The sequence below is a fragment of the Ursus americanus genome, chromosome 25 (assembly GCF_024610735.1).
Source record: "Ursus americanus isolate L20-20 chromosome 25, mUrsAme1.1.p, whole genome shotgun sequence".
Classification (NCBI taxonomy): Eukaryota; Metazoa; Chordata; class Mammalia; order Carnivora; family Ursidae; genus Ursus; species Ursus americanus.
In genome coordinates, this window is record NC_142151.1 from 25086640 (window position 1) to 25105741 (window position 19102).

The 19102-nt window shown below is 36.3% G+C and overlaps 1 protein-coding gene across 4 annotated transcripts in view; it reads left to right on the plus strand.

The window, feature by feature from the left end:
• The window catches only part of RASSF8 (Ras association domain family member 8), a 113748-nt gene extending 101631 nt beyond the window's left edge, over window positions 1-12117 (plus strand). For all 4 annotated transcript variants that reach the window (XM_045811784.2, XM_045811783.2, XM_045811781.2 and 1 more), the window contains 3 exons: window positions 7229-8118; window positions 10219-10363; window positions 10903-12117. In XM_045811784.2, the coding sequence (XP_045667740.1) occupies window positions 7229-8118; window positions 10219-10363; window positions 10903-11024 (1157 nt within the window). In that variant the 3' untranslated portion in view covers window positions 11025-12117. The remainder of the gene's footprint in view (window positions 1-7228; window positions 8119-10218; window positions 10364-10902) is intronic.
• Window positions 12118-19102: the final 6985 nt, after the last annotated feature.

Genomic DNA, 19102 nt, shown 5'->3' on the forward strand with positions numbered 1-19102 from the left:
CTTAACCGACTAAACCAGGCGCCCCAAAAATCAGTTTTCAAACAAGCACATTTTATACTGAATTATAGTTTATTTAATACTTGTTTCTTTTCTCTGGAAGTTCCTCTAACATAAGGGTCCTCCTTGTTTATCCTTACACCATTGCTTTGCCTAAAGTAAGTATTCAATAAAACATAGTTTTAAAACAGTGCTGTCCAGTAGAACTTTCTGCAAGGATAGTAATGTTCTCTATCTGTGCTGTCCAGTATAGTAACCACCAGCCACATGCAGCGACTGAGTACTTGAAATGTGGCTCATATAACTGAGGAAATGAATTTTTAATTAAAATTTAAATGTGGCTAGTGGTTAATCGGTATTGTAGTAAACAGTTCTAGAAGATGACTAACTGGTATCTCAGACTTAAAATGTCAGAACCCGACCTCTGTATCTTAGCTACTGCTCACCCTCAAATTTCTTCCTTCTCCTTATCTCAGCAAATGAAAACCCTTTTCTTTTAATTGATTAGATCTAAAACTTTTGTGTGATCTTTGATTCTTGTCTTGTTCTAGTATCTCACAGCCATTCCGTCAACAAATCCTATCTGTACTACCTGCAGTATATATGCAGAATCTGGTTTCTCTTCACAACCACTGTTAGCCATCATCATTTCTCACTTAGATTTTTGCAGTAGCCTTCCAGCTCATCTCCCTGCATCATCTTGGTCCCCTCCAGCCTATTCTCAACAAATGTCTTTTAAAGTTAATACTTTTTTAAAAAAGTTTTTATTTAAATTCCAGTTAGTTAACATACAGTGTAATATTAGTTTCATTTAGTGACTCATCACTTACATGCAGCACCAGGTGCTCATCTCAGGTGCACTCCTTACTCCCCATCACCTAGTCCCCATCCCCCACCCGCCTCCCCTCTGGTAACCATCAGTTTGCTCTCTATAGTTAAGAGTCTGTTTCTTGGTTTCCCTCTCTCTATCTCTTTTTCCCCCTCTCTATCTCTTTTTCCCCCCTATGCTCATTTGTTTTATTTCTTAAGTTCCACATGAGTGAAATTGTATAGTATTTGTCTTTCTCTGACAGACTTTGCTTTCCATAATACTCTTTAGTTCCATCCATGTCATTGCAAATGTCAAGATTTCATTCTTGTTTATGGCTGAGTAATATTCCATTGCATGTGTGTATCTATGTTTGTGTATACAGCACATCTTTAAAGTAATACTTTTAAAATATGCATCATATCACTCCTCTGCTCAAACCCTCCCCCCGCCCCATCCACAGTGGTTTCTTACTCAGAAAATTCCAAAGTCCATACAGTGGTCTTCAGGACCCTAATGAATCCATACTTTATCCCCTTACCAATCTGACCTCATTTTGTACCACTTAGTTTTGATTGTCCCTTCTTATACACACCAAAGACATTTCTGCCTCAGTCTTTACACCTGTTCTTTTCTCTGCTGAGAATACTCTGCACCCAGACATCTTCATAATTCATTCCCTTGGATCTCTGTTTAAATATCATCTTCTCACAGAAGATGTCCCTGACCACACGTACATATACACATGCACATGCACAAGCTTATACGCTCACGTACTCTTTATTGTCGTAGTCTAGTGTTCTCTAAAACACTTACCCCTCCTAACATTACATATAGGCCACGTATATAGACCACATATGCATTTTCAAATCTAAACATTTCTGAAAGCCTAAAGTTTATCATACTTCATTTGTTAGCCATAACTGGAATGTCTTGAACTCATTTGGTGGTAAAAAAACTGCTCTGATTTGATATAAGGCTGTTTTTAATTTATGTTTATTCCATTTGATATGAACATTGATACATTTTACTTCATACATTTTAATATGTTTGATGACATACCTACAGGATAGCACTATATTACCTTTCTAAAATCCAAAAAGTTCTGAATTTGCTGCGTATCTGGCCTTAAAGCTGTTGGATAATGGACAGTAGACCTACATTTACTTATCCGTGTGTTGTGTATTGCCCACTACTGTGTTATTATTGTCTATTCTCATAGCTTAAAACGATGCCAAAGTAATAGACACTCAATACATATTTGTGAATAAGTGAATGAATTTTTAAAGTTTTTTTTTCTATAAATTACAGGCTGAGTTAGGTGACCACCTAATGTTTCATCCATCTCTAAGATTATGTGATCCTTTAGAAGATAAGAAAAATAATATTTTATATTGCCACATTTAACACTTAATTTTGTGCATAAATTATCGATTTTAGAAATTTACAAATTTATCAATTTTCTATCTGTTTAAAAAAGTAATACTATTCATTGTAGACTGTTTTGAAATTTAGGAAAAAAAGCAGAAAAAAATGACCCTACCTCCTAAGAGTAATCACTATAAGCAGTGCTTTTTATGTACTTCTAGATAAGCTTAAAAAAAAGATTTCACACTCCATAATTCTTGATAGTTTTAAAGTCTCATTTTGCATTTACTGGATTGTGAATTAAATTTTCCACATCACTTAATCCTTATAACAGTCTTATGAGGAAAGCACGGTTATTATCTCTACTTTATAGATGATCAAGCTAAGGCCCAGAGATATCAGATAACTTGCCCAGGCTCCTGTAGCTAGTAAGGAGGGTACTAGGATCCAAACCAGTAGACTGACTCAAGAACCCTGCTCTTAACTACTGTTATACTCTGTTGGTTATACTCCCTAAAACCTCAATGGGCATCTGTTAGCAAATACAGTTATTGATTGAATTATATTGAAACAAGAAATAAAAAACCTTAATAATAAAATTTACTACTTTTTTATAGTCAAGATCATCTTTTACAGTTTTGATATGTATAACAATAGTGTAATCATTCATAATTTTAAGTACTTTCTAGATTTTCCACATTCATAAAAAGATTATTTTAATGACTGTCAAGACATGTAATTCATAGTGCATCAGTCAGGATGGGTTAGATTATGCTACATTAACAAAATATCCCCCAAATCTTACTGGTGTATAGTGATAAGTGTTAGCTGTTATTTTGGTTAATAGTATTTATGCAAAATAAGTAACATAGTGCCTAACAAACATAGATATAATAAATGTTAATCATTATGAAATCAATAAATTTTATGTTTTCATTATTTTTTTAATAGTAGTAAGCTTATCATATAATCCTAAATAGTTCCTAAATTAATATGCAGTAATTCTGTGATTACATTATCATCTCATCAACACATTGGGAAAATATACTGTGAATGATTTAGCTGTGAGTTGTGCACAGCTGGCTGACAAGTTATACTCAGACATATTTACGTTATATCGCTGTCATCATGAAATAAACACTCCATGGTTAAAGTTATCTTAATAGCTACACTTGGGACCTGTAGAAAATTCATTGATAAATTTGCAGGATAGTTGTATGTGATTGGAAGATTGCTTTAAATTCTTTAAGCTTTGATTTCTTCACTGGTAAGTTGAGGATCATATATACTGCTTATCTCATAAAACCAATTAGGATTACATATATATTACATATATTTTAAAATATTATATATATATTTTGATCTATATATATGTAAGCATCTAAAGCATTTAACAGACTATAAAATGGTACAATGTAATTTCTGTTACAGAGATCAATATTCCTTGTAAGAATTCTAAGTCATTATGAGAAGGATTAGTTATGTTCACTAGAGTCTGTAAGAATCCAAAATGTTTATATAGCTCAAGGAACAAAGTATCTGTTATTGGAAAAGCTCAGTGGGGTTGGATAGATTATTCATGATTAAGAATAAGCTGTTACTGACATTACTCCTAATATGTCCAGAAGCAGGAGGATATGTTAACATTAAATTCATAAGGGATTAATGCCAACTCTCTATCATGTTCTTTTGAATCATGTACTGTATCCATCTTTGGGGTAAGAAGGATTTGAAACTGAAGAAAAAACCAAATGTCAGTTAAAACTAAATCTTACAAAAAGGTTTGATGATCAAGGTGTTTAATAGAATCCCCAGGGCCTGACATTATTTCTGGCAGATGTTTGGTGTTCGATATATATTTGTTGAATAAATAACAAGATGTGACTTTTAAATCATGATTTTGTTCTTTGGCTCTAGGAAATTTCCTAAAATTGTTAAAAAGAAAATGGTTGCACTATTGAAAGAGTGGTTGAAATAAGGGCATAATGTTTTTGGGTGACCCATATTTGAATATTTGAGATTTGGTGTATATTTTCAAAAACTCGATATTACTGCACAGTTATACATACTATTCTGCTTTAAAGTAAGTAAGAGTAATCTGTTATCCTATTTCCCTTTAATTTATGTCAGTCATCCAAAGAGATTCCACTAATGCATTAAAGTCTCTTTATGTCATTTTCCTTATTATATGAAGTTAATTATCCTTGGGAGTACACTCAATTGCTTCCACTATTTGAAAGTATAGTCAGTATTTTATTTATTTACCATTACTTATTGTGGCATACATTTCTAGATAATCAAAACAACCTAAACTACAAATGCTATAGATAGGTAGGCAGGTAGGTAGGTAGATATCCCTTTTTATAAGTTCTAGGGGTACATCAAGATAGTGTGCAAGGTAAAACTAAATGTATCCATTTAATAAAATGCTTTGAATGGAGTTTTTCAGGAGGAATTTGAATCTATCCAAATGAAATAGGATCTTTAGGGCCTTGCCAAGTATGGTATTAAAAATAATGATTATGGGATTTAACTTTTACATAACCTATGTAAAACCTAATTTTTATAATAAAATCAAAGCTATTAATTCATTTACCTTTTATAAAAGCTTTTTTTATATTGCTGGATAGAATCTTTTTTCTTTTTGCCTAATTGCACTAAATATGCGTTATTTAACAAAAAGGGAAAACTGGCAGTAAAAGCAATTCTTCTACTAAGACATTCTCATAGGGCAGTGGTACCATTAAGCATTGGAAAAATCAGCTTTCTATTTAATTATTGCTAAATTAGGGTCTTTAAAATTGTTACTATAACTTGTATACTGTAATGATTCCATTTTCTTCTTCAAGATGCTTCATTGGCCTGGTAGAGAATTAGAGAGGGCTCTGCTGATCTATTCCAACCCCTCACTTTACTGATGAGGACACAGAGCTCCAGAGAAGAGTGAGATTCTAAAAGTAGTTGATAGGCAGCAAAGCCAAGAACACAAAGTACTGTGATCTTCGAAGCAGGGTGTACACATGGAACAGTTTTAACCTTGCAGATTTGTCATGTGGCTTTTCTTGGAGTAATTGCAGTAATTTTTAACCTGAAAATAACTAGAAACATTTTTTATTCCACGAAGCCAATCCACTGTAGTAAGGGTTTCTTCTTCATTCCCTTCGTTTGCCCGGATATTTTGACAATAGTAACAACTAACATTTGTATAGAACTGCTCAATTTTAGAAAACATTTTTATATTTTACATCTCACTTGACTCTCGCAACAACACTGTCAGTAAGAAAATGATATTCTCACCCTATAGATGAGGAAACTGAAGACAAAAGAAGTTTAGTAAGTTGCGCAAATCAATTAAATAGCTGGGGGAGCCAAACTTGCCCACAGGCCTTCCGACTGCAGAGCCTTTGCTCTTTTCAACTTTATGTTGTTGGGAGTTGCCAAAAGTTGCTTAAGGATTTTTTTAAAGTCAGCTTATTGTCATGTCATGTCATTTTTAAGAGGTCTCTGGTCACCCCTTTTGTTGTGTGAATAACAGCGCTTTACATTAATAGTAGCTGCTGGGTATTGATTGAATACCTGCCATGGGCCAGACGATGTGGTGGGTGCTTATTATGCCTGACTCTGTCTCTCAGAACCTGTGAGGTATTCCTAGTATCTCCATTTTAGAAGTGAACTTACACTATTTATCCAGTAGGTAATTAAAACCCGGGATTAAAACTCCAGTCTGTTTGCCTCGCAAGCTGCAACTTTTTAGCTGTACCCAAGATTCAGTTTCTGTTAAGGAGAACATATGCCTATGTTTAGAGCAATATCACTCTTAATGTGCTACTTCTGAATTCTATACACAGATATTCACACATATATGTATCCAGACCTCCATTTATTGACCCTAATAACTGAGAAGATAACTACTATTGGTTCAGAAGCTCATGAAATTGAAAAAGAGGATAAATCAATAGCTGTATATTCCAGTGTTATAATTGCAAGATGACAGGATCAGTATTTTCTTCCTTGTAATAATGCTAAGTAGTAACGGATACTTTTTTATTGAGATATAATTGACGTGTAACATTTATATTAGTTTCAGGTGTCCAGTGGACACTTCTAACAAAATATAATACATCTGACCCACCCACCTTAAATGGAAATATTTAGGAAGTGTGTTCAAGGTAATGATACTATACTGTTTTCTGAAACTTGATCTTCTGTAATTACCAGTTAGGCTCAGTGTAACTTTTACTTAAATATGATTTTATTGTGTTTGTTTTTTTTAATATTTTTGCCTTTTAAATTTTTTTAAGAAGAATCTTTGGAGTTACAACTACCAAAACTGTAGAAGACTTCTCTTCAGGCCCCTATTTTTATACAAAATTATGTTGAAGGGTCGTTTTCACTGAGGTGATTTTTATTTGCCACAGGTGTGCAGAAAGCTACCAGCTGTGTGAGCTGTGAGTTGGCCAAGCCCTCATGCAGAGACAGAGGAGAGACCTGTACAGCCACCTGTGAGCTGAGTAGCATGTTGTCCACTGGCTCCATACCTCCCTTCAGGAGGAAAGTGGGGCCTCCAACCTTCCCAAGTTCTAATGTGCAGAGAAAGAAGAGGGATTCACAAAGTGGAAATATATTCAAGTTTTGAAGTTCTGCCTAGTTCCTGGGACCAGGCCCTCATGACTTCCAGTGGGGCATCTTGGTGTCTTGCTTCAGCTGGAGGTCTTGCCCCAAACAAGAAAGTCTAGGCAATCAGGCATTTGACAAGAATGTAAGAGTTTCACTGAGGTTTAAAGTATAAAGTTGAATTTTTAAGCAAGTCAGAAGAGTATATTTAATTCACATCCCATGATTTTATGCTGTTAACATATCTTCAAGAGAATTTGTTTTTTGGTTTGGTTTGCTTTGGGGGTTTTGTTTTTGTCTTCAAGAGAAGTTTTAAAGGCAGCATGGACTGGACTTGGATGCTAATCAAGACGACATAGTTATCAAATAGTGTCCTCTGTTGCATTATTTTAGCTATTGCATATTCCACTTTGACAATTTATTCTTATCTTTTTTATCTAGGTCGAACTGGAAGGTACACTCTTATAGAAAAATGGAGAGATACTGAAAGACACTTAGCACCTCATGAAAATCCTATTATATCCTTAAACAAATGGGGGCAGTATGCTAGTGATGTACAGCTAATTTTACGTCGAACGGGGCCATCTCTCAGTGAGCGACCCACTTCAGACAGCGTGGCTCGAATTCCGGAGAGAACTTTATATAGGCAGAGTTTGCCCCCCCTGGCTAAACTGAGGCCTCAGATTGACAAATCAATCAAAAGGAGAGAACCTAAAAGGAAATCATTAACATTTACAGGAGGTGCCAAAGGATTAATGGACATTTTTGGAAAGGGTAAAGAAACTGAATTTAAGCAAAAGGTGCTGAATAACTGCAAAACGACAGCAGATGAATTAAAGAAGCTGATCCGGCTGCAGACGGAGAAGCTTCAATCCATTGAGAAAGAGCTAGAATCAAATGAAATAGAAATACAATTTTGGGAGCAAAAATATAATTCTAACCTTGAAGAGGAAATTGTCCGCCTGGAGCAAAAGATCAAAAGAAATGATGTCGAAATTGAAGAGGAAGAATTTTGGGAAAATGAATTGCAGATTGAACAGGAAAATGAAAAACAGCTGAAGGATCAACTTCAAGAAATAAGACAGAAAATAACAGAATGCGAGAGTAAATTAAAGGACTATTTGGCTCAGATCCAGACTATGGAAAGCGGTCTTGAAGCAGAAAAATTACAACGGGAAGTTCAGGAGGCACAAGTCAATGAAGAAGAGGTTAAAGGAAAGATTGGTAAGGTCAAAGGAGAAATTGACATTCAAGGCCAACAGAGTCTGAGGCTGGAAAATGGCATTAAAGCTGTAGAAAGATCTCTTGGACAAGCCACCAAACGATTACAGGTAGGAACATTTCTACAAAAAGAATGTTTCATCTGTTTAAAAGAATTAATATATTCTTGGCATTTTCTTTAATGACTGTCCATTTTCTCTTACATTTAAAATTAGAAACCTAGCTTGGTTTATAAGTTTCTTAGAATTTCTGTGACTTATGACAAAGCTAAGATGTGAGACCAAAACAAAGATGAGAGCTAAAGCCACACTTACCTGGCTCCACAGAAAGAGGTGTCTTACTGTGGCAATTGTAACATTAGGTAATTGGACACAGAGAATAGAATCTCAGAGCTGGCATGGACACTAATGATGAGATAGTGAATATGACCTTCTCTCCTTTTAGAGATAAGGAAACCAAAGCCAAAAGAGATTACCGCAGATTGGTTTACCAAGGATTGTGTGGCTAGGTGACTGCTTATCCCTAACTTCTCCATTGTTGCTCACCCCATCTTTCCTGAGATGTAAATAGTCCCCTTCTTTTCTCCACATTACTTACTTTCCTTTGCTTTCCTGAGGAGAGGGGCACAAAGGTTCCCTCTCTGGTTCACATACAAGAAAATTATATTTTGCCATTAGATCCTGATCACTCAATTTGCATTTCTCAGATACCCATTCTTGAAAAGAAAATGTGGTGATGTTAGGGGAGTTGCAAAGAGATATTAAATATAAATAATATTTTAACATACTACATATAAATAATATTTGAATTATTAAATATTAATATTAAATAAATTTTAAAATACCAAATAAATTTAAATTTCTGGATTTGGTTATATTTGGCCACATTTCAAGTGCTCCATAGTGGTTGCTGTATTGGTCAGTGCTGGAGGCTTGCTATTCAAAGAGTGAGCCATGTAGTTCAGGGCACACTTGTTAAAAATTCAGAATCTATATTGTAGTAAGATCTCCAGATAATACCAGTACACATGGAAGTTTGAATAGAGTTAATTTAGAATATGAGCAGTTTTACAAGCAGAGAAAGCTGAGGTTTCAAGAAGAACTTGCGTGATTTCTGTTCTCTGCCACTAACTATAGTCAAGAGGTAAAACTACCACCAAATTTTCAAAATCAAGAATTTCTCATGCAGTAGAAGGTTGTTAACCTCTGATTAACCTCTGATAACCTCTGATTTGTCGGTATTATGCTATTTGGATTCATTTTGACCCTTAAAAAGGATACAGTTGGAAGTTGGGTTGCCTTTGGTTTTGTTTACAGGAAACACTAATCTATGACAGTCATTGCTAGTAAATCTCACTACCCATTGGAAAGTATCTCATAATCAGACTAACATATCTCCAAGTGCCCCCTACACTCAAGGCAAGTGGAGGAAACAAGCACTCGTTTCTGGTATCTCTTCGCTACCCCTACCCATCTTCAGACACACTCAGCCTGGGTGAGGCCTTGCCACTTTTTCTTCTAGTGCAGTAAAGGAGTGAAAGAACAGCCATTCGAATCATAGAATGTCTCTCCTTGTTTTTGAGCTTTCTAGCTCTCCAAACTTGATCTCCTTTCTTTAAGGATCTTCAGTTCTCAGACCTGTCTTTGCCAGGGATTTAAGAACCCCACAGTGAAAATCTTGTAGGAATCTTGCTTTCCTCGTGTTCTAATATATATCAATAATGAATCTCATGAAAATGTAAACAGTTTACCAAAAACAAGAACTTCTCTGAATCTCATGGACCAAATGACTATAACTTTTGCAGTCAGTTATGAAGTCAATAGGGAAATTTAATTGTGAACAGCTTATAGCAAGATTGCTGTAAACACTGGGATGGATGGCAAATAGTATTTTATTCATAAAAGTTTATAGACATAGATTTATTTCATCAGATGCATAGTGTATTCCTAACAGAGGAAAACATCGTGTTTAAGAGAACGGACTGAAGAAGGTGGTGTCCTTTATTTGCTCATTTTTTGGCCTGGGCCCCAGAGCAAAAATGACCTCTTTTTAGCCCATTGTATCAATATTAATCCGGTTTGTTAAAGACATTCTTGTGAAAGTGTGTATCGCACATCCAGCCCCCGTAGCAGACGGGCTATCACTGGGATGTCTTTAGCTGGCCAAGAGTGAAGTTTCAAATAAAAAGACAAATTTTAACTTCCATCTAGGACAAAGAACAAGAACTGGAGCAGTTGACTAAAGAGCTGCGGCAAGTCAATCTCCAGCAGTTTATCCAACAGACAGGGACAAAAGTTACTGTTTTGCCAGCGGAGCCCATTGAAGTAGAGGCCTCACACGCAGACATAGAAAGGGGTAAGGTGTTGAGAATTCTGCTCTCTTTACTTTATTCTCACTGGTTAACTTTGAATAAACTACTTGTATTCAGTTAAAATGTTATCCTACCGTTCAAAGCTTGGGTCACTTAAAAAAAATTGATGTACTTCCTGCTTCTGGGGAAAGTCAGTAACATCTAGGTTGTTGATTTACTTAGGTGGGCATGTAATCACCAAATCTTATATCGTTTGTTTTAAACTGCTTCTTTAGAACACCTTTTCCTGATGTGTGAGTCACCGTCTGTTGAGTTTTATTAGCTTCTGTTCCTAATGCCCCTTCTTCCTCTCCTAAAAGTCTTTATTGTTAATCTTTGCTGATATTTAAAAGATGCATATCGTCTTAACAACCAAGAAAGAGAAGGAAAATGCTCACCTTTTTAAAAAGATGTTGAAATCACTGAAAACTGTTTTTATCAACAGAGAGGGTCGAGAAGAATTAGGCAAAGTTCTAATTTTTCATATTGCTGACTACTTCAAGTTGCTGAGTCTACCAAATGGCTTTCTTTGTTTTCTGTGTAGAGGCACCATTCCAGTCCGGGTCCCTGAAGCGGCCTGGTTCATCTCGGCAGCTCCCCAGTAATCTTCGTATTCTACAGAATCCTATCTCATCTGGTTTTAATCCTGAAGGCATATATGTATAACATTATCTGTCTTTAGGGGAGAGACCCAATAAAGGTACCAAGGACAGTACAAATTCCTTCTTTGATTTGTGCCAATGATGAACAGAGGATCTATTTCACAAGCCACCGTATCTTTTTTCTGTCCTAAATTGCATACCACTTGGAGCCATACCCTGTGCACTGATGCTAAAGAACAAAGAAACTGTGTGTGTTCACACATCGACAGTGTTGACGTTTTTGTCCAGCAGCTGTAATGCAAAGCCTTCATTTTTATTTGTAGCATTTTGAGAATGTTAGGAAAGTATTATACTGTGTGTATACATAAATAAAACCACGACTTAAGAGCGAAGAGAAATATGCGACTGGCTTAGTTTAATTTATTCCATATAATCGATTAATGGGTGAAAGTTGATGTTTTAATATTTTTTATTAATACTTCTCCTGTGACTGAATTACCTTATATATTGTGTGATTATGACTGTGTGTGCATGTTGCCAGACTCCCCTCTTTGCTGATCTACAGCTACACAAGTGTCATGGGGTGCTCCACCATCAAAGCTACTCCAGAGGAACCCACTTGGATCTCTTTTGTGTACCTGTCCCAGCCATTGCTTCATTAGGTGAAATAATTCAGGTTTTAGTTTTAATGTGGACTTGGATCTTCTCTTTACGATGTTTCCAGTATACGAATGACCACATACCAGAAGAGAAATATTTTCACGAGGTAAATTGTGTGTTTAAAGTACTGCAGTACTTCAGACACTTTAAACAAGAATGTAACTGTTGAATATCTGTCCAAACAGCATGGGGTTTCCTGATCCATGACGTGTTTTGTTTCTGCCCTGCTTTAGTCATTTTAATCTCATGGATCCTCAGAGTTGCCATAACACATAAGTTATAGATATCTGGTTGATCTACTGGTGATATATGTTTAAAATAACCCATTTCGTACGTGTAGTCTGTTGGTGTAAGCACCCATGGGTAAGTTATTGCTTGCACATAATTCACTCTGTACTTTATGGATTATTGCTGTTTCTCCAATCACTGAGATAGAAAGTACATTGGAGTCAGGTATTTTTTACAAAGGAAATAAAGTTAAATTCTTTTTTTTTTTTCTTTCTCATTTTTGGGCTTGGCTTTTACAGGGCATGAGTCTCCCAATTATACATATATTTTCTTGTTTATTTATAAAACCAAAAATCAGTCAACACCTCTCCCATGAGTAGTGACTTAACTAAGATTCACAAGTAGTATCTGGATGGATGTGGTCAGATACCATTTTGCCATTTTTAACATTCCCTCTGATCAAAATATGGTACAATATAATTAAGACTTTAATCTGAAATTTAAAGTAGTTTTTAATTCTGAGGAAAATATATTCTCTGTATTACTTACATGCAACAAAGTAAAAGTGGATTAGTATATTAATGCCATGGTAACAATAAAAAGATGTAAGTTATATCTTATGCATGAGGGCAACTTTGGATGTTTTAACACATTTGACTTATTTTGGTTTAAATGAATGCTGAGAATGCTGCATTTAGGTTTCCAGTGAAAATTTTTAAGAATGGCTATGAAAATATATAGAAGCTTCTAGAGAACTGAAAGTAATAATGCAGAGTTGCCTTTTCTAGTCCAGCTAAATGGCAGACCTCAACTAAAGATATTTTTTTCTTTGGGTTCTTGGAGTTACCAAATTGACCTTGCCATTATACTATTTTGCAAATAACTTGAGAGATAATTTATTCTTACCTACATAATCACAACCTATATGCATTTGTTCTCAATTTATGATAGTTATTTCATATCTACGCATATTTAAAAATTAGAATTAAAAAAATCAAGATACTTTGTAGATTTTGTGACAGTAATGATTTATGTATGCCCAATATATGCCTTATTTTTAAAGGGTTCCATCCTATACCAAGAGTCATTTTGTTATTGTTGTTCAGACAAATTAAGATCTTATTCACAAAGAAAAACATTTTTATAAATTGATCACATTCTATTTAAAACAAAATGTTAAACTGAAGATATATTAAACTTTGCAATTTTTAATTGCAAAGATGCCTTGGTATGCCATCAAAAACACAAAGTCAGTGTCCAGCTGAATTATTGTAAATTATTATCAACATTAACCTAATAACTTTAAGACTGGCAGCATTGTGACAACTTCGTCTGAATTTTCAAATGCCAAATAATCTTTATGGACCTAATTACAGATAGAAGTACTATTTCCTAGATGAGAAGAATATATAAATGTGAATTTGATAAATATATTGAGCAGCTATACTTTTTAATCAGTTATATTACTTCTGAAAGAACATCTCTAAGAAATATTTTCTAAGTCTTTTTAAAATAGAAGAAAACTCTTTTTCCCTAGAATATCTTAAAAATAATGTAGTCTATTCCTGATCATTTTTATCTATTGTGAACACAGAGGAGTTACATTAAGTGCCACATCTTTTGAATACATTTTGGGGGGGAGGGGACGATAGCAGGCAATGATATACAAAAATACCAAATATAAAATTTTGCATCTGGGGGAATATTCAGGTTCTAAATACTAAACTAGATTATAAGGGGTTTTATTATTATACTGCAAGTTGTTTCATTATGATTTCCTTTAAGTATTACATACATTAGAAGATAATTTTTTTTTCTTACTAAGGAATGATTTGAAATAACATTGGTATATTTGACCCTTTTGAGTGTCTAGCATCCTCAGAGAATGATCCATAGTGGGTTGCCTCAGTCCTTTTTTTTTTTTTTAATGAGATATTTTGGTTAAATTAGCATGATTTTTGTCCTAATGCACAAGGAATTTATATGTGAGACTTTGGTTGGTATTAATAGGAATTACCCATTTAATTCCCTCAGTCATCCCTGAAGTAATCATCAATTCCCATGGTTCAAATTAATCATAAACTTGAGCTAAAAACAGCAAAAATAAAGAATTTATGGTGTGAAATGTGATTATTAATAGTGTTTAAGAAAAACAAAGCACTTGCTTTCAGAGCATAAATAAATTTTGTACCTGGACATTTTCTTTGTGAATAAGAGAAAAATGGTCTTTTGAGTAAAGAAACTTCATTTAAAGCCATTTCTGTGAACATCTCTCCAAGTCAGAACTATAATAATGGATTGAGGAAGTGATACGGAAAAGGTGAAAACTCTCGATTTCAGGTGTGCAAAGGATGTGGGCAAATGGGCATTCCCCTGTGTGCATTGCCTTTGAAAAATTGGGCCTTAATTTATATGTATATAACAATGCTGTGTTCCCATCCCTCTTCTACCTAAAGTTGTCTTTATTAATCTATATTGTATTAAAATTTAGCTCATAAGTATTACTTTTATATTATGTCCATTTTTTGCATGTTTATACTATTTGCTACAGTATTTTTAAGTTTTGGGTGAAGGCCATCAGCTGTGTGGAGAAGACAAAACAATCACTATTTATTCAGTATTGCTGCTTTACATTTCCAGAATAAGCTTTCGATGCCAGGACACTGCTTGAAAGCTGCAGGAGCTCTATTCCAATGCATTTTATATATTTTTAGAAACCAAATAAATGCAGATAACTATTTAGTATACTAATTATATTAAACCAGCAGAAATATAAAGGCAATAAAGTATATACATATATATGGGGGGAGGGAAAGATTAAAAAATAGGTTTACAGCCAGACATGGTGATAGCCCTAAATATATTTCCGATATGTCTTTCTTTATTGACCCAAGGAGGATTTGAGTTGCTGCAGCTTTAAACAGAAATTGCCATGTTCACTACTGTGGACACATAAATATGCTTTTAGTACTGCTTTGCTTATGTACCAATAAAATATCTGTAATATGTATTATATGTAATTATTCTTTTTTTGACTTTCATTTCAAAATGTATATTTTCTGATTATTATCATGAGCTGTAAAACGAAGGATCAATATCTGATATTCTCCCAAGTAATAAATTTTCAGGATTCATTGGGGCATCATAGTTGCTGGTTTGTTTCTTATCTGTTTAATATTTTAAAATATAAGTTTATTTTCTTTAAAAGATGCTGAAGAGAAAAGGTCTGCATGTCAGTGATATAAAATTACATTTCTTTAAAGGTAATGTTAATTATCATAACTAAAGAATTATCTATTGCTAAAAATGGTTGCTGTTTTGGGGTGCCTGGGTGGCTCAGTCAGTTAAGCGTCCTGCTTGATTTCCACTCAGGTCATGATCTCAGGGTCATGAGATGGAGCCTGGCATCAGGCTCCATGCTGGGCTTGGAGCCTGCTTAAGATTCTCTCCTCCCCCCACCCTACACAGGCATACTCTCTCTCTCCCTCTCACTGTCTCTCAAATAAATAAATCTTTTTTTTTTTTAAGATTTTTTATTTATTTGACAGAGACAGCCAGCGAGAGAGGGAACACAGGCAGGGGGAGTGGGAGAGGAAGAAGCAGGCTCCCAGTGGAGGAGCCTGACATGGGGCTCGATCCCAGAACGCTGGGATCACGCCCTGAGCCAAAGGCAGACGCTTAACGACTGCGCCACCCAGGCGCCCCAATAAATCTTTTTTTTAAAAGTAGCTGTTTTATTCAAGTGAAACCGAATCAAGAAATTAATGTCTCCCTTTTATTTCAAAAGCAAAAGGAAACGTTGTGTCTTAATGAACCCCTGTATTCTCAGATTGCTTTATAACCACAAGTCAGGGGAACAATTTAGTACTGACTATGTGCCAGGTACAATAGGAGATACATTCAGCCATCTAGGGAACCTCTTCCAAATCATACAGCTAATAAGTAGCTTACAGGACACTTGAATATAGACCTTGCAGATTTTGAATACTTTCCTATATTCCATGATAAACTGCGTAAGTTTTACAATGCCTAGTTTCTATTTTTAATGTGAAAGTAATATGGAAGTGCATAAGTTATCATTTTCATATTTTGTATAAGTTAGATCTTGATCAAGAAATTATACATATGAATAATAGTATGTTATAAAAACAATAATAAATTATTAAGAAAATATTGTAAAATATAAATTATTCTTTGTGCTAGTTTGGGGGACTTTTAAAATTTTAATTTTCCTGTCCTCCTCTAAAGCATTTGTTTAGTTAATGGTAGACCAAGAAATAAACTTCTGTTCACTTGGCTCTTCACCTGCCACCCATTTCATGTATTTGTGCTGCATCTTAGGAAGGGCCAGCAGAGTCCTATAAAACAGGCACAAACTTGCTGAACACGTTCCTGCTCTCTGTAGACATTTAATGAGCCTTTATTGTTGGCCAGACACTGTGCTGAAATTAATATGATTTGCTTTGCAGCTCAGGGAGGTTACAGTCTAATGATCACCATTAAAGGAACAAGGATAGAGGGCCATGGAAACACGCCAGAAGGGCTTTACCCTAATCCAGAGTGTTGGCAAATCCTGGAGAAAGGAATGTAAACTGGGGAGGGATATCTGGAACAGACTAGAAGATGGCAAGATTTAGAGCCTGTGGGGCTGTGACCAGAGGGTGAAAAGGTCGGGAGGGCTAAGAGAAGGTAGGCATCATGGAGGGCTTTGGTTGCTGTGGTAAGTAAGGACTTGTCGGTGGAGCTACAGAGGAGTTTTAAGCATGGAAATGAAATGATCAGACTAGCATCATAAGAAGATCCTTCTTGCTGGCTTTGTGGAGAACTGTGGAGAAGGGTCAAGACTAGAGCCAAGAAGACCACTGAAGAGGTCTGCAGGAATCTAGGCCAGAGATAATGGTAACTTGAACTAAGAACGTAAGTAGTTGGGGTTTATGCAGTAGCAAATGTCTATTGAGCACCTACTTTGTGCCAGAAGAGTACCGAACAGGGTATAGACATCCTAAGTAAATAGTAGCAAAAGAATATCATGTTTAGATATTGGGACAGAATAAAAGAATTCAAGAAACTCCAGGTGTTTGACAGCTATCCACAGCCCTAAGTGGCTGATAGTAATGGTGCTGTGAGTGCTCAATGATGAGTAGTCACAGATACTCTGTTCTGTGTGTTGGGGGCAAAAGATTGGGAGAGGAGGAAGGGAAGAGAGAGTAAAGACCGGAAGAAGACGTATTTGAGAGTAGGCCTTCAAGTGGGCCTCCCCCTTGTTTAGAGTCCCTGCAGTCTTCTGCAAGGATGGAGTGGATTTGGGGAAGAGCTCTCTGCAGCACCAGATTTAACCATCAGTCCCTTCATCTGGTGTGTTGGAATCCTGTTTTCCCAGCATCGTATTGGCTTTGTGTTCTATATAGGCCACTTTAGTTCATCTGCCATGAGGATGAGTCCAAGATGTTAGAAGGGTCCGACTGATCCAGAATGAAAGGCAGTGAAGGGCGTGCACGATACAAACACCTCTGTCTACGCCAGGCCAGTATTGACAGGCTTCCTACAACTGCTAGCAGTGTGAAAATCAAATAAAATTGATTGCAATGCTGAAGGAACAAAGGATTTGTTAAAGCATAAAACAAATCACTGGGGCACCCGCATGGCTCCGTCGGTTAAGCGTCTGACTCTTGATTTCGGCCCAGGTCATGATCTCAGGGTTGTGAGATGGAGCCCATGGGGGGTGGGTGTGCTGGCCTGGGTGTGGAACCGGCTTAAGATTCTCTCTCTCCTTCTCCCTCTGCCCTTCCCCGACATACGCGCACACAGGCACACGCGCTCTTCCTCTCGCTCTTAAAAAAAAAAAAAGCAAAAAACAAATCATAGACACTTGAACAAAGAACACGATGAGCTAAAATGCCATGTGGCGACAGGTAGCATGCAAACAGAGGCTAGGGAGAGCAGGACGTTCACCAGGAGCCACCCACTCAGCCCAGAGAGTGACATTTGTGGCTGTCACTAAGCTATGACCTACTTCCGTATCTTCCCTACCAAACCCAGCCTGCGTCAGAACCTTCAAGGACTTACCATCCCGGCTCACCTCGACAGGCTAAAAAGGGCTCCCTTTTATTTGGCCAAGATAGATTTCCAAATATCCTTAAGACCCCACAGAAGAGCCAGTTTCTCGCCAATATGAAGACACTTCAGATACTGAAGGCGTCTATTATGTCTCCTACTGTTCTCTTTCCCAACTCCCAGATCTTTCACATAGTAGAATTTCCAGCCCCCTCTCTCTTGAACATGCTGTAGAGCACTCTTGAATGTGGCAGCCCGGACTCATCACAAAATTCCTTTGGTCATTTGACCAGGTCAACATGGAGGAACTCGATGCACTGTTAATGCAGTCTAGAACTACACCAGGTGATTTATGTTACTGGTTAGTTTTTTGTGAACCTCAGCTCACTACTAAATCATTGAACTGATTAATAGTTCTCTAAAGTCCTGTGTTTTTCACACATTCTGCTGTCAGTGAAATCTTTCCTAACTTGCATGTGTGTGGTTGAGTTTTAGGATGCACGTGCAGAACTTTAATTTATCAAAATACTTATCATCTCTAAACACTTTGAAATTAATAAATCCCAAAAGGAAGATGTGAGCTTTAATGTCAGATCGATCATGACGTTACTTTGGTCAAGGACAGAGTGCTAGAGGAGCAGACAGGAGGTGAGTGGGAAAATCAGGAAAAAGCACCGTTGAGGACATCTAGGCTCCCGAATTGGACTCGTTATTAAAGAATGAATTGGCTTCCACTGATATTTATTGCAAGCCTACTGTGTGGTAGACACTAGAGAGACAGCAGTGAACAAAAAAGACCAAAATCCCTGCTCACTTGGAGCTTATATTCTAGAGGGAAAGACAGAGGAATAAAGAAGGAAAACATATAGCATTTTTCATTGTGATAAAAGCTAAAGAGAAATTAGAAAGTGGCAAAGAGCAATAGAAAGTACCAGAAGTTGAAGGCAAATTGTAATTTTATATAAGTTGCCTGTGGCCTCTCTTAAAAGGTGATGTTGGAGTAAAGACCTAAAGGTAGTCCCAGCACCTGCAGAGATGAAGAGGAAATAGCAGGGCCACATAGCCCATGTTAGGCTTCATCAGAAACGTAGGGGGTGCCTAAGAAGCCTGTGCAGTCTAGTTTCTGTTTCCCAGCAACGGCCTCAGAATGCATTGGCCTTTTTCTGGCTGTGAGCCAGTAAATCCTTCTCCCAATTACTC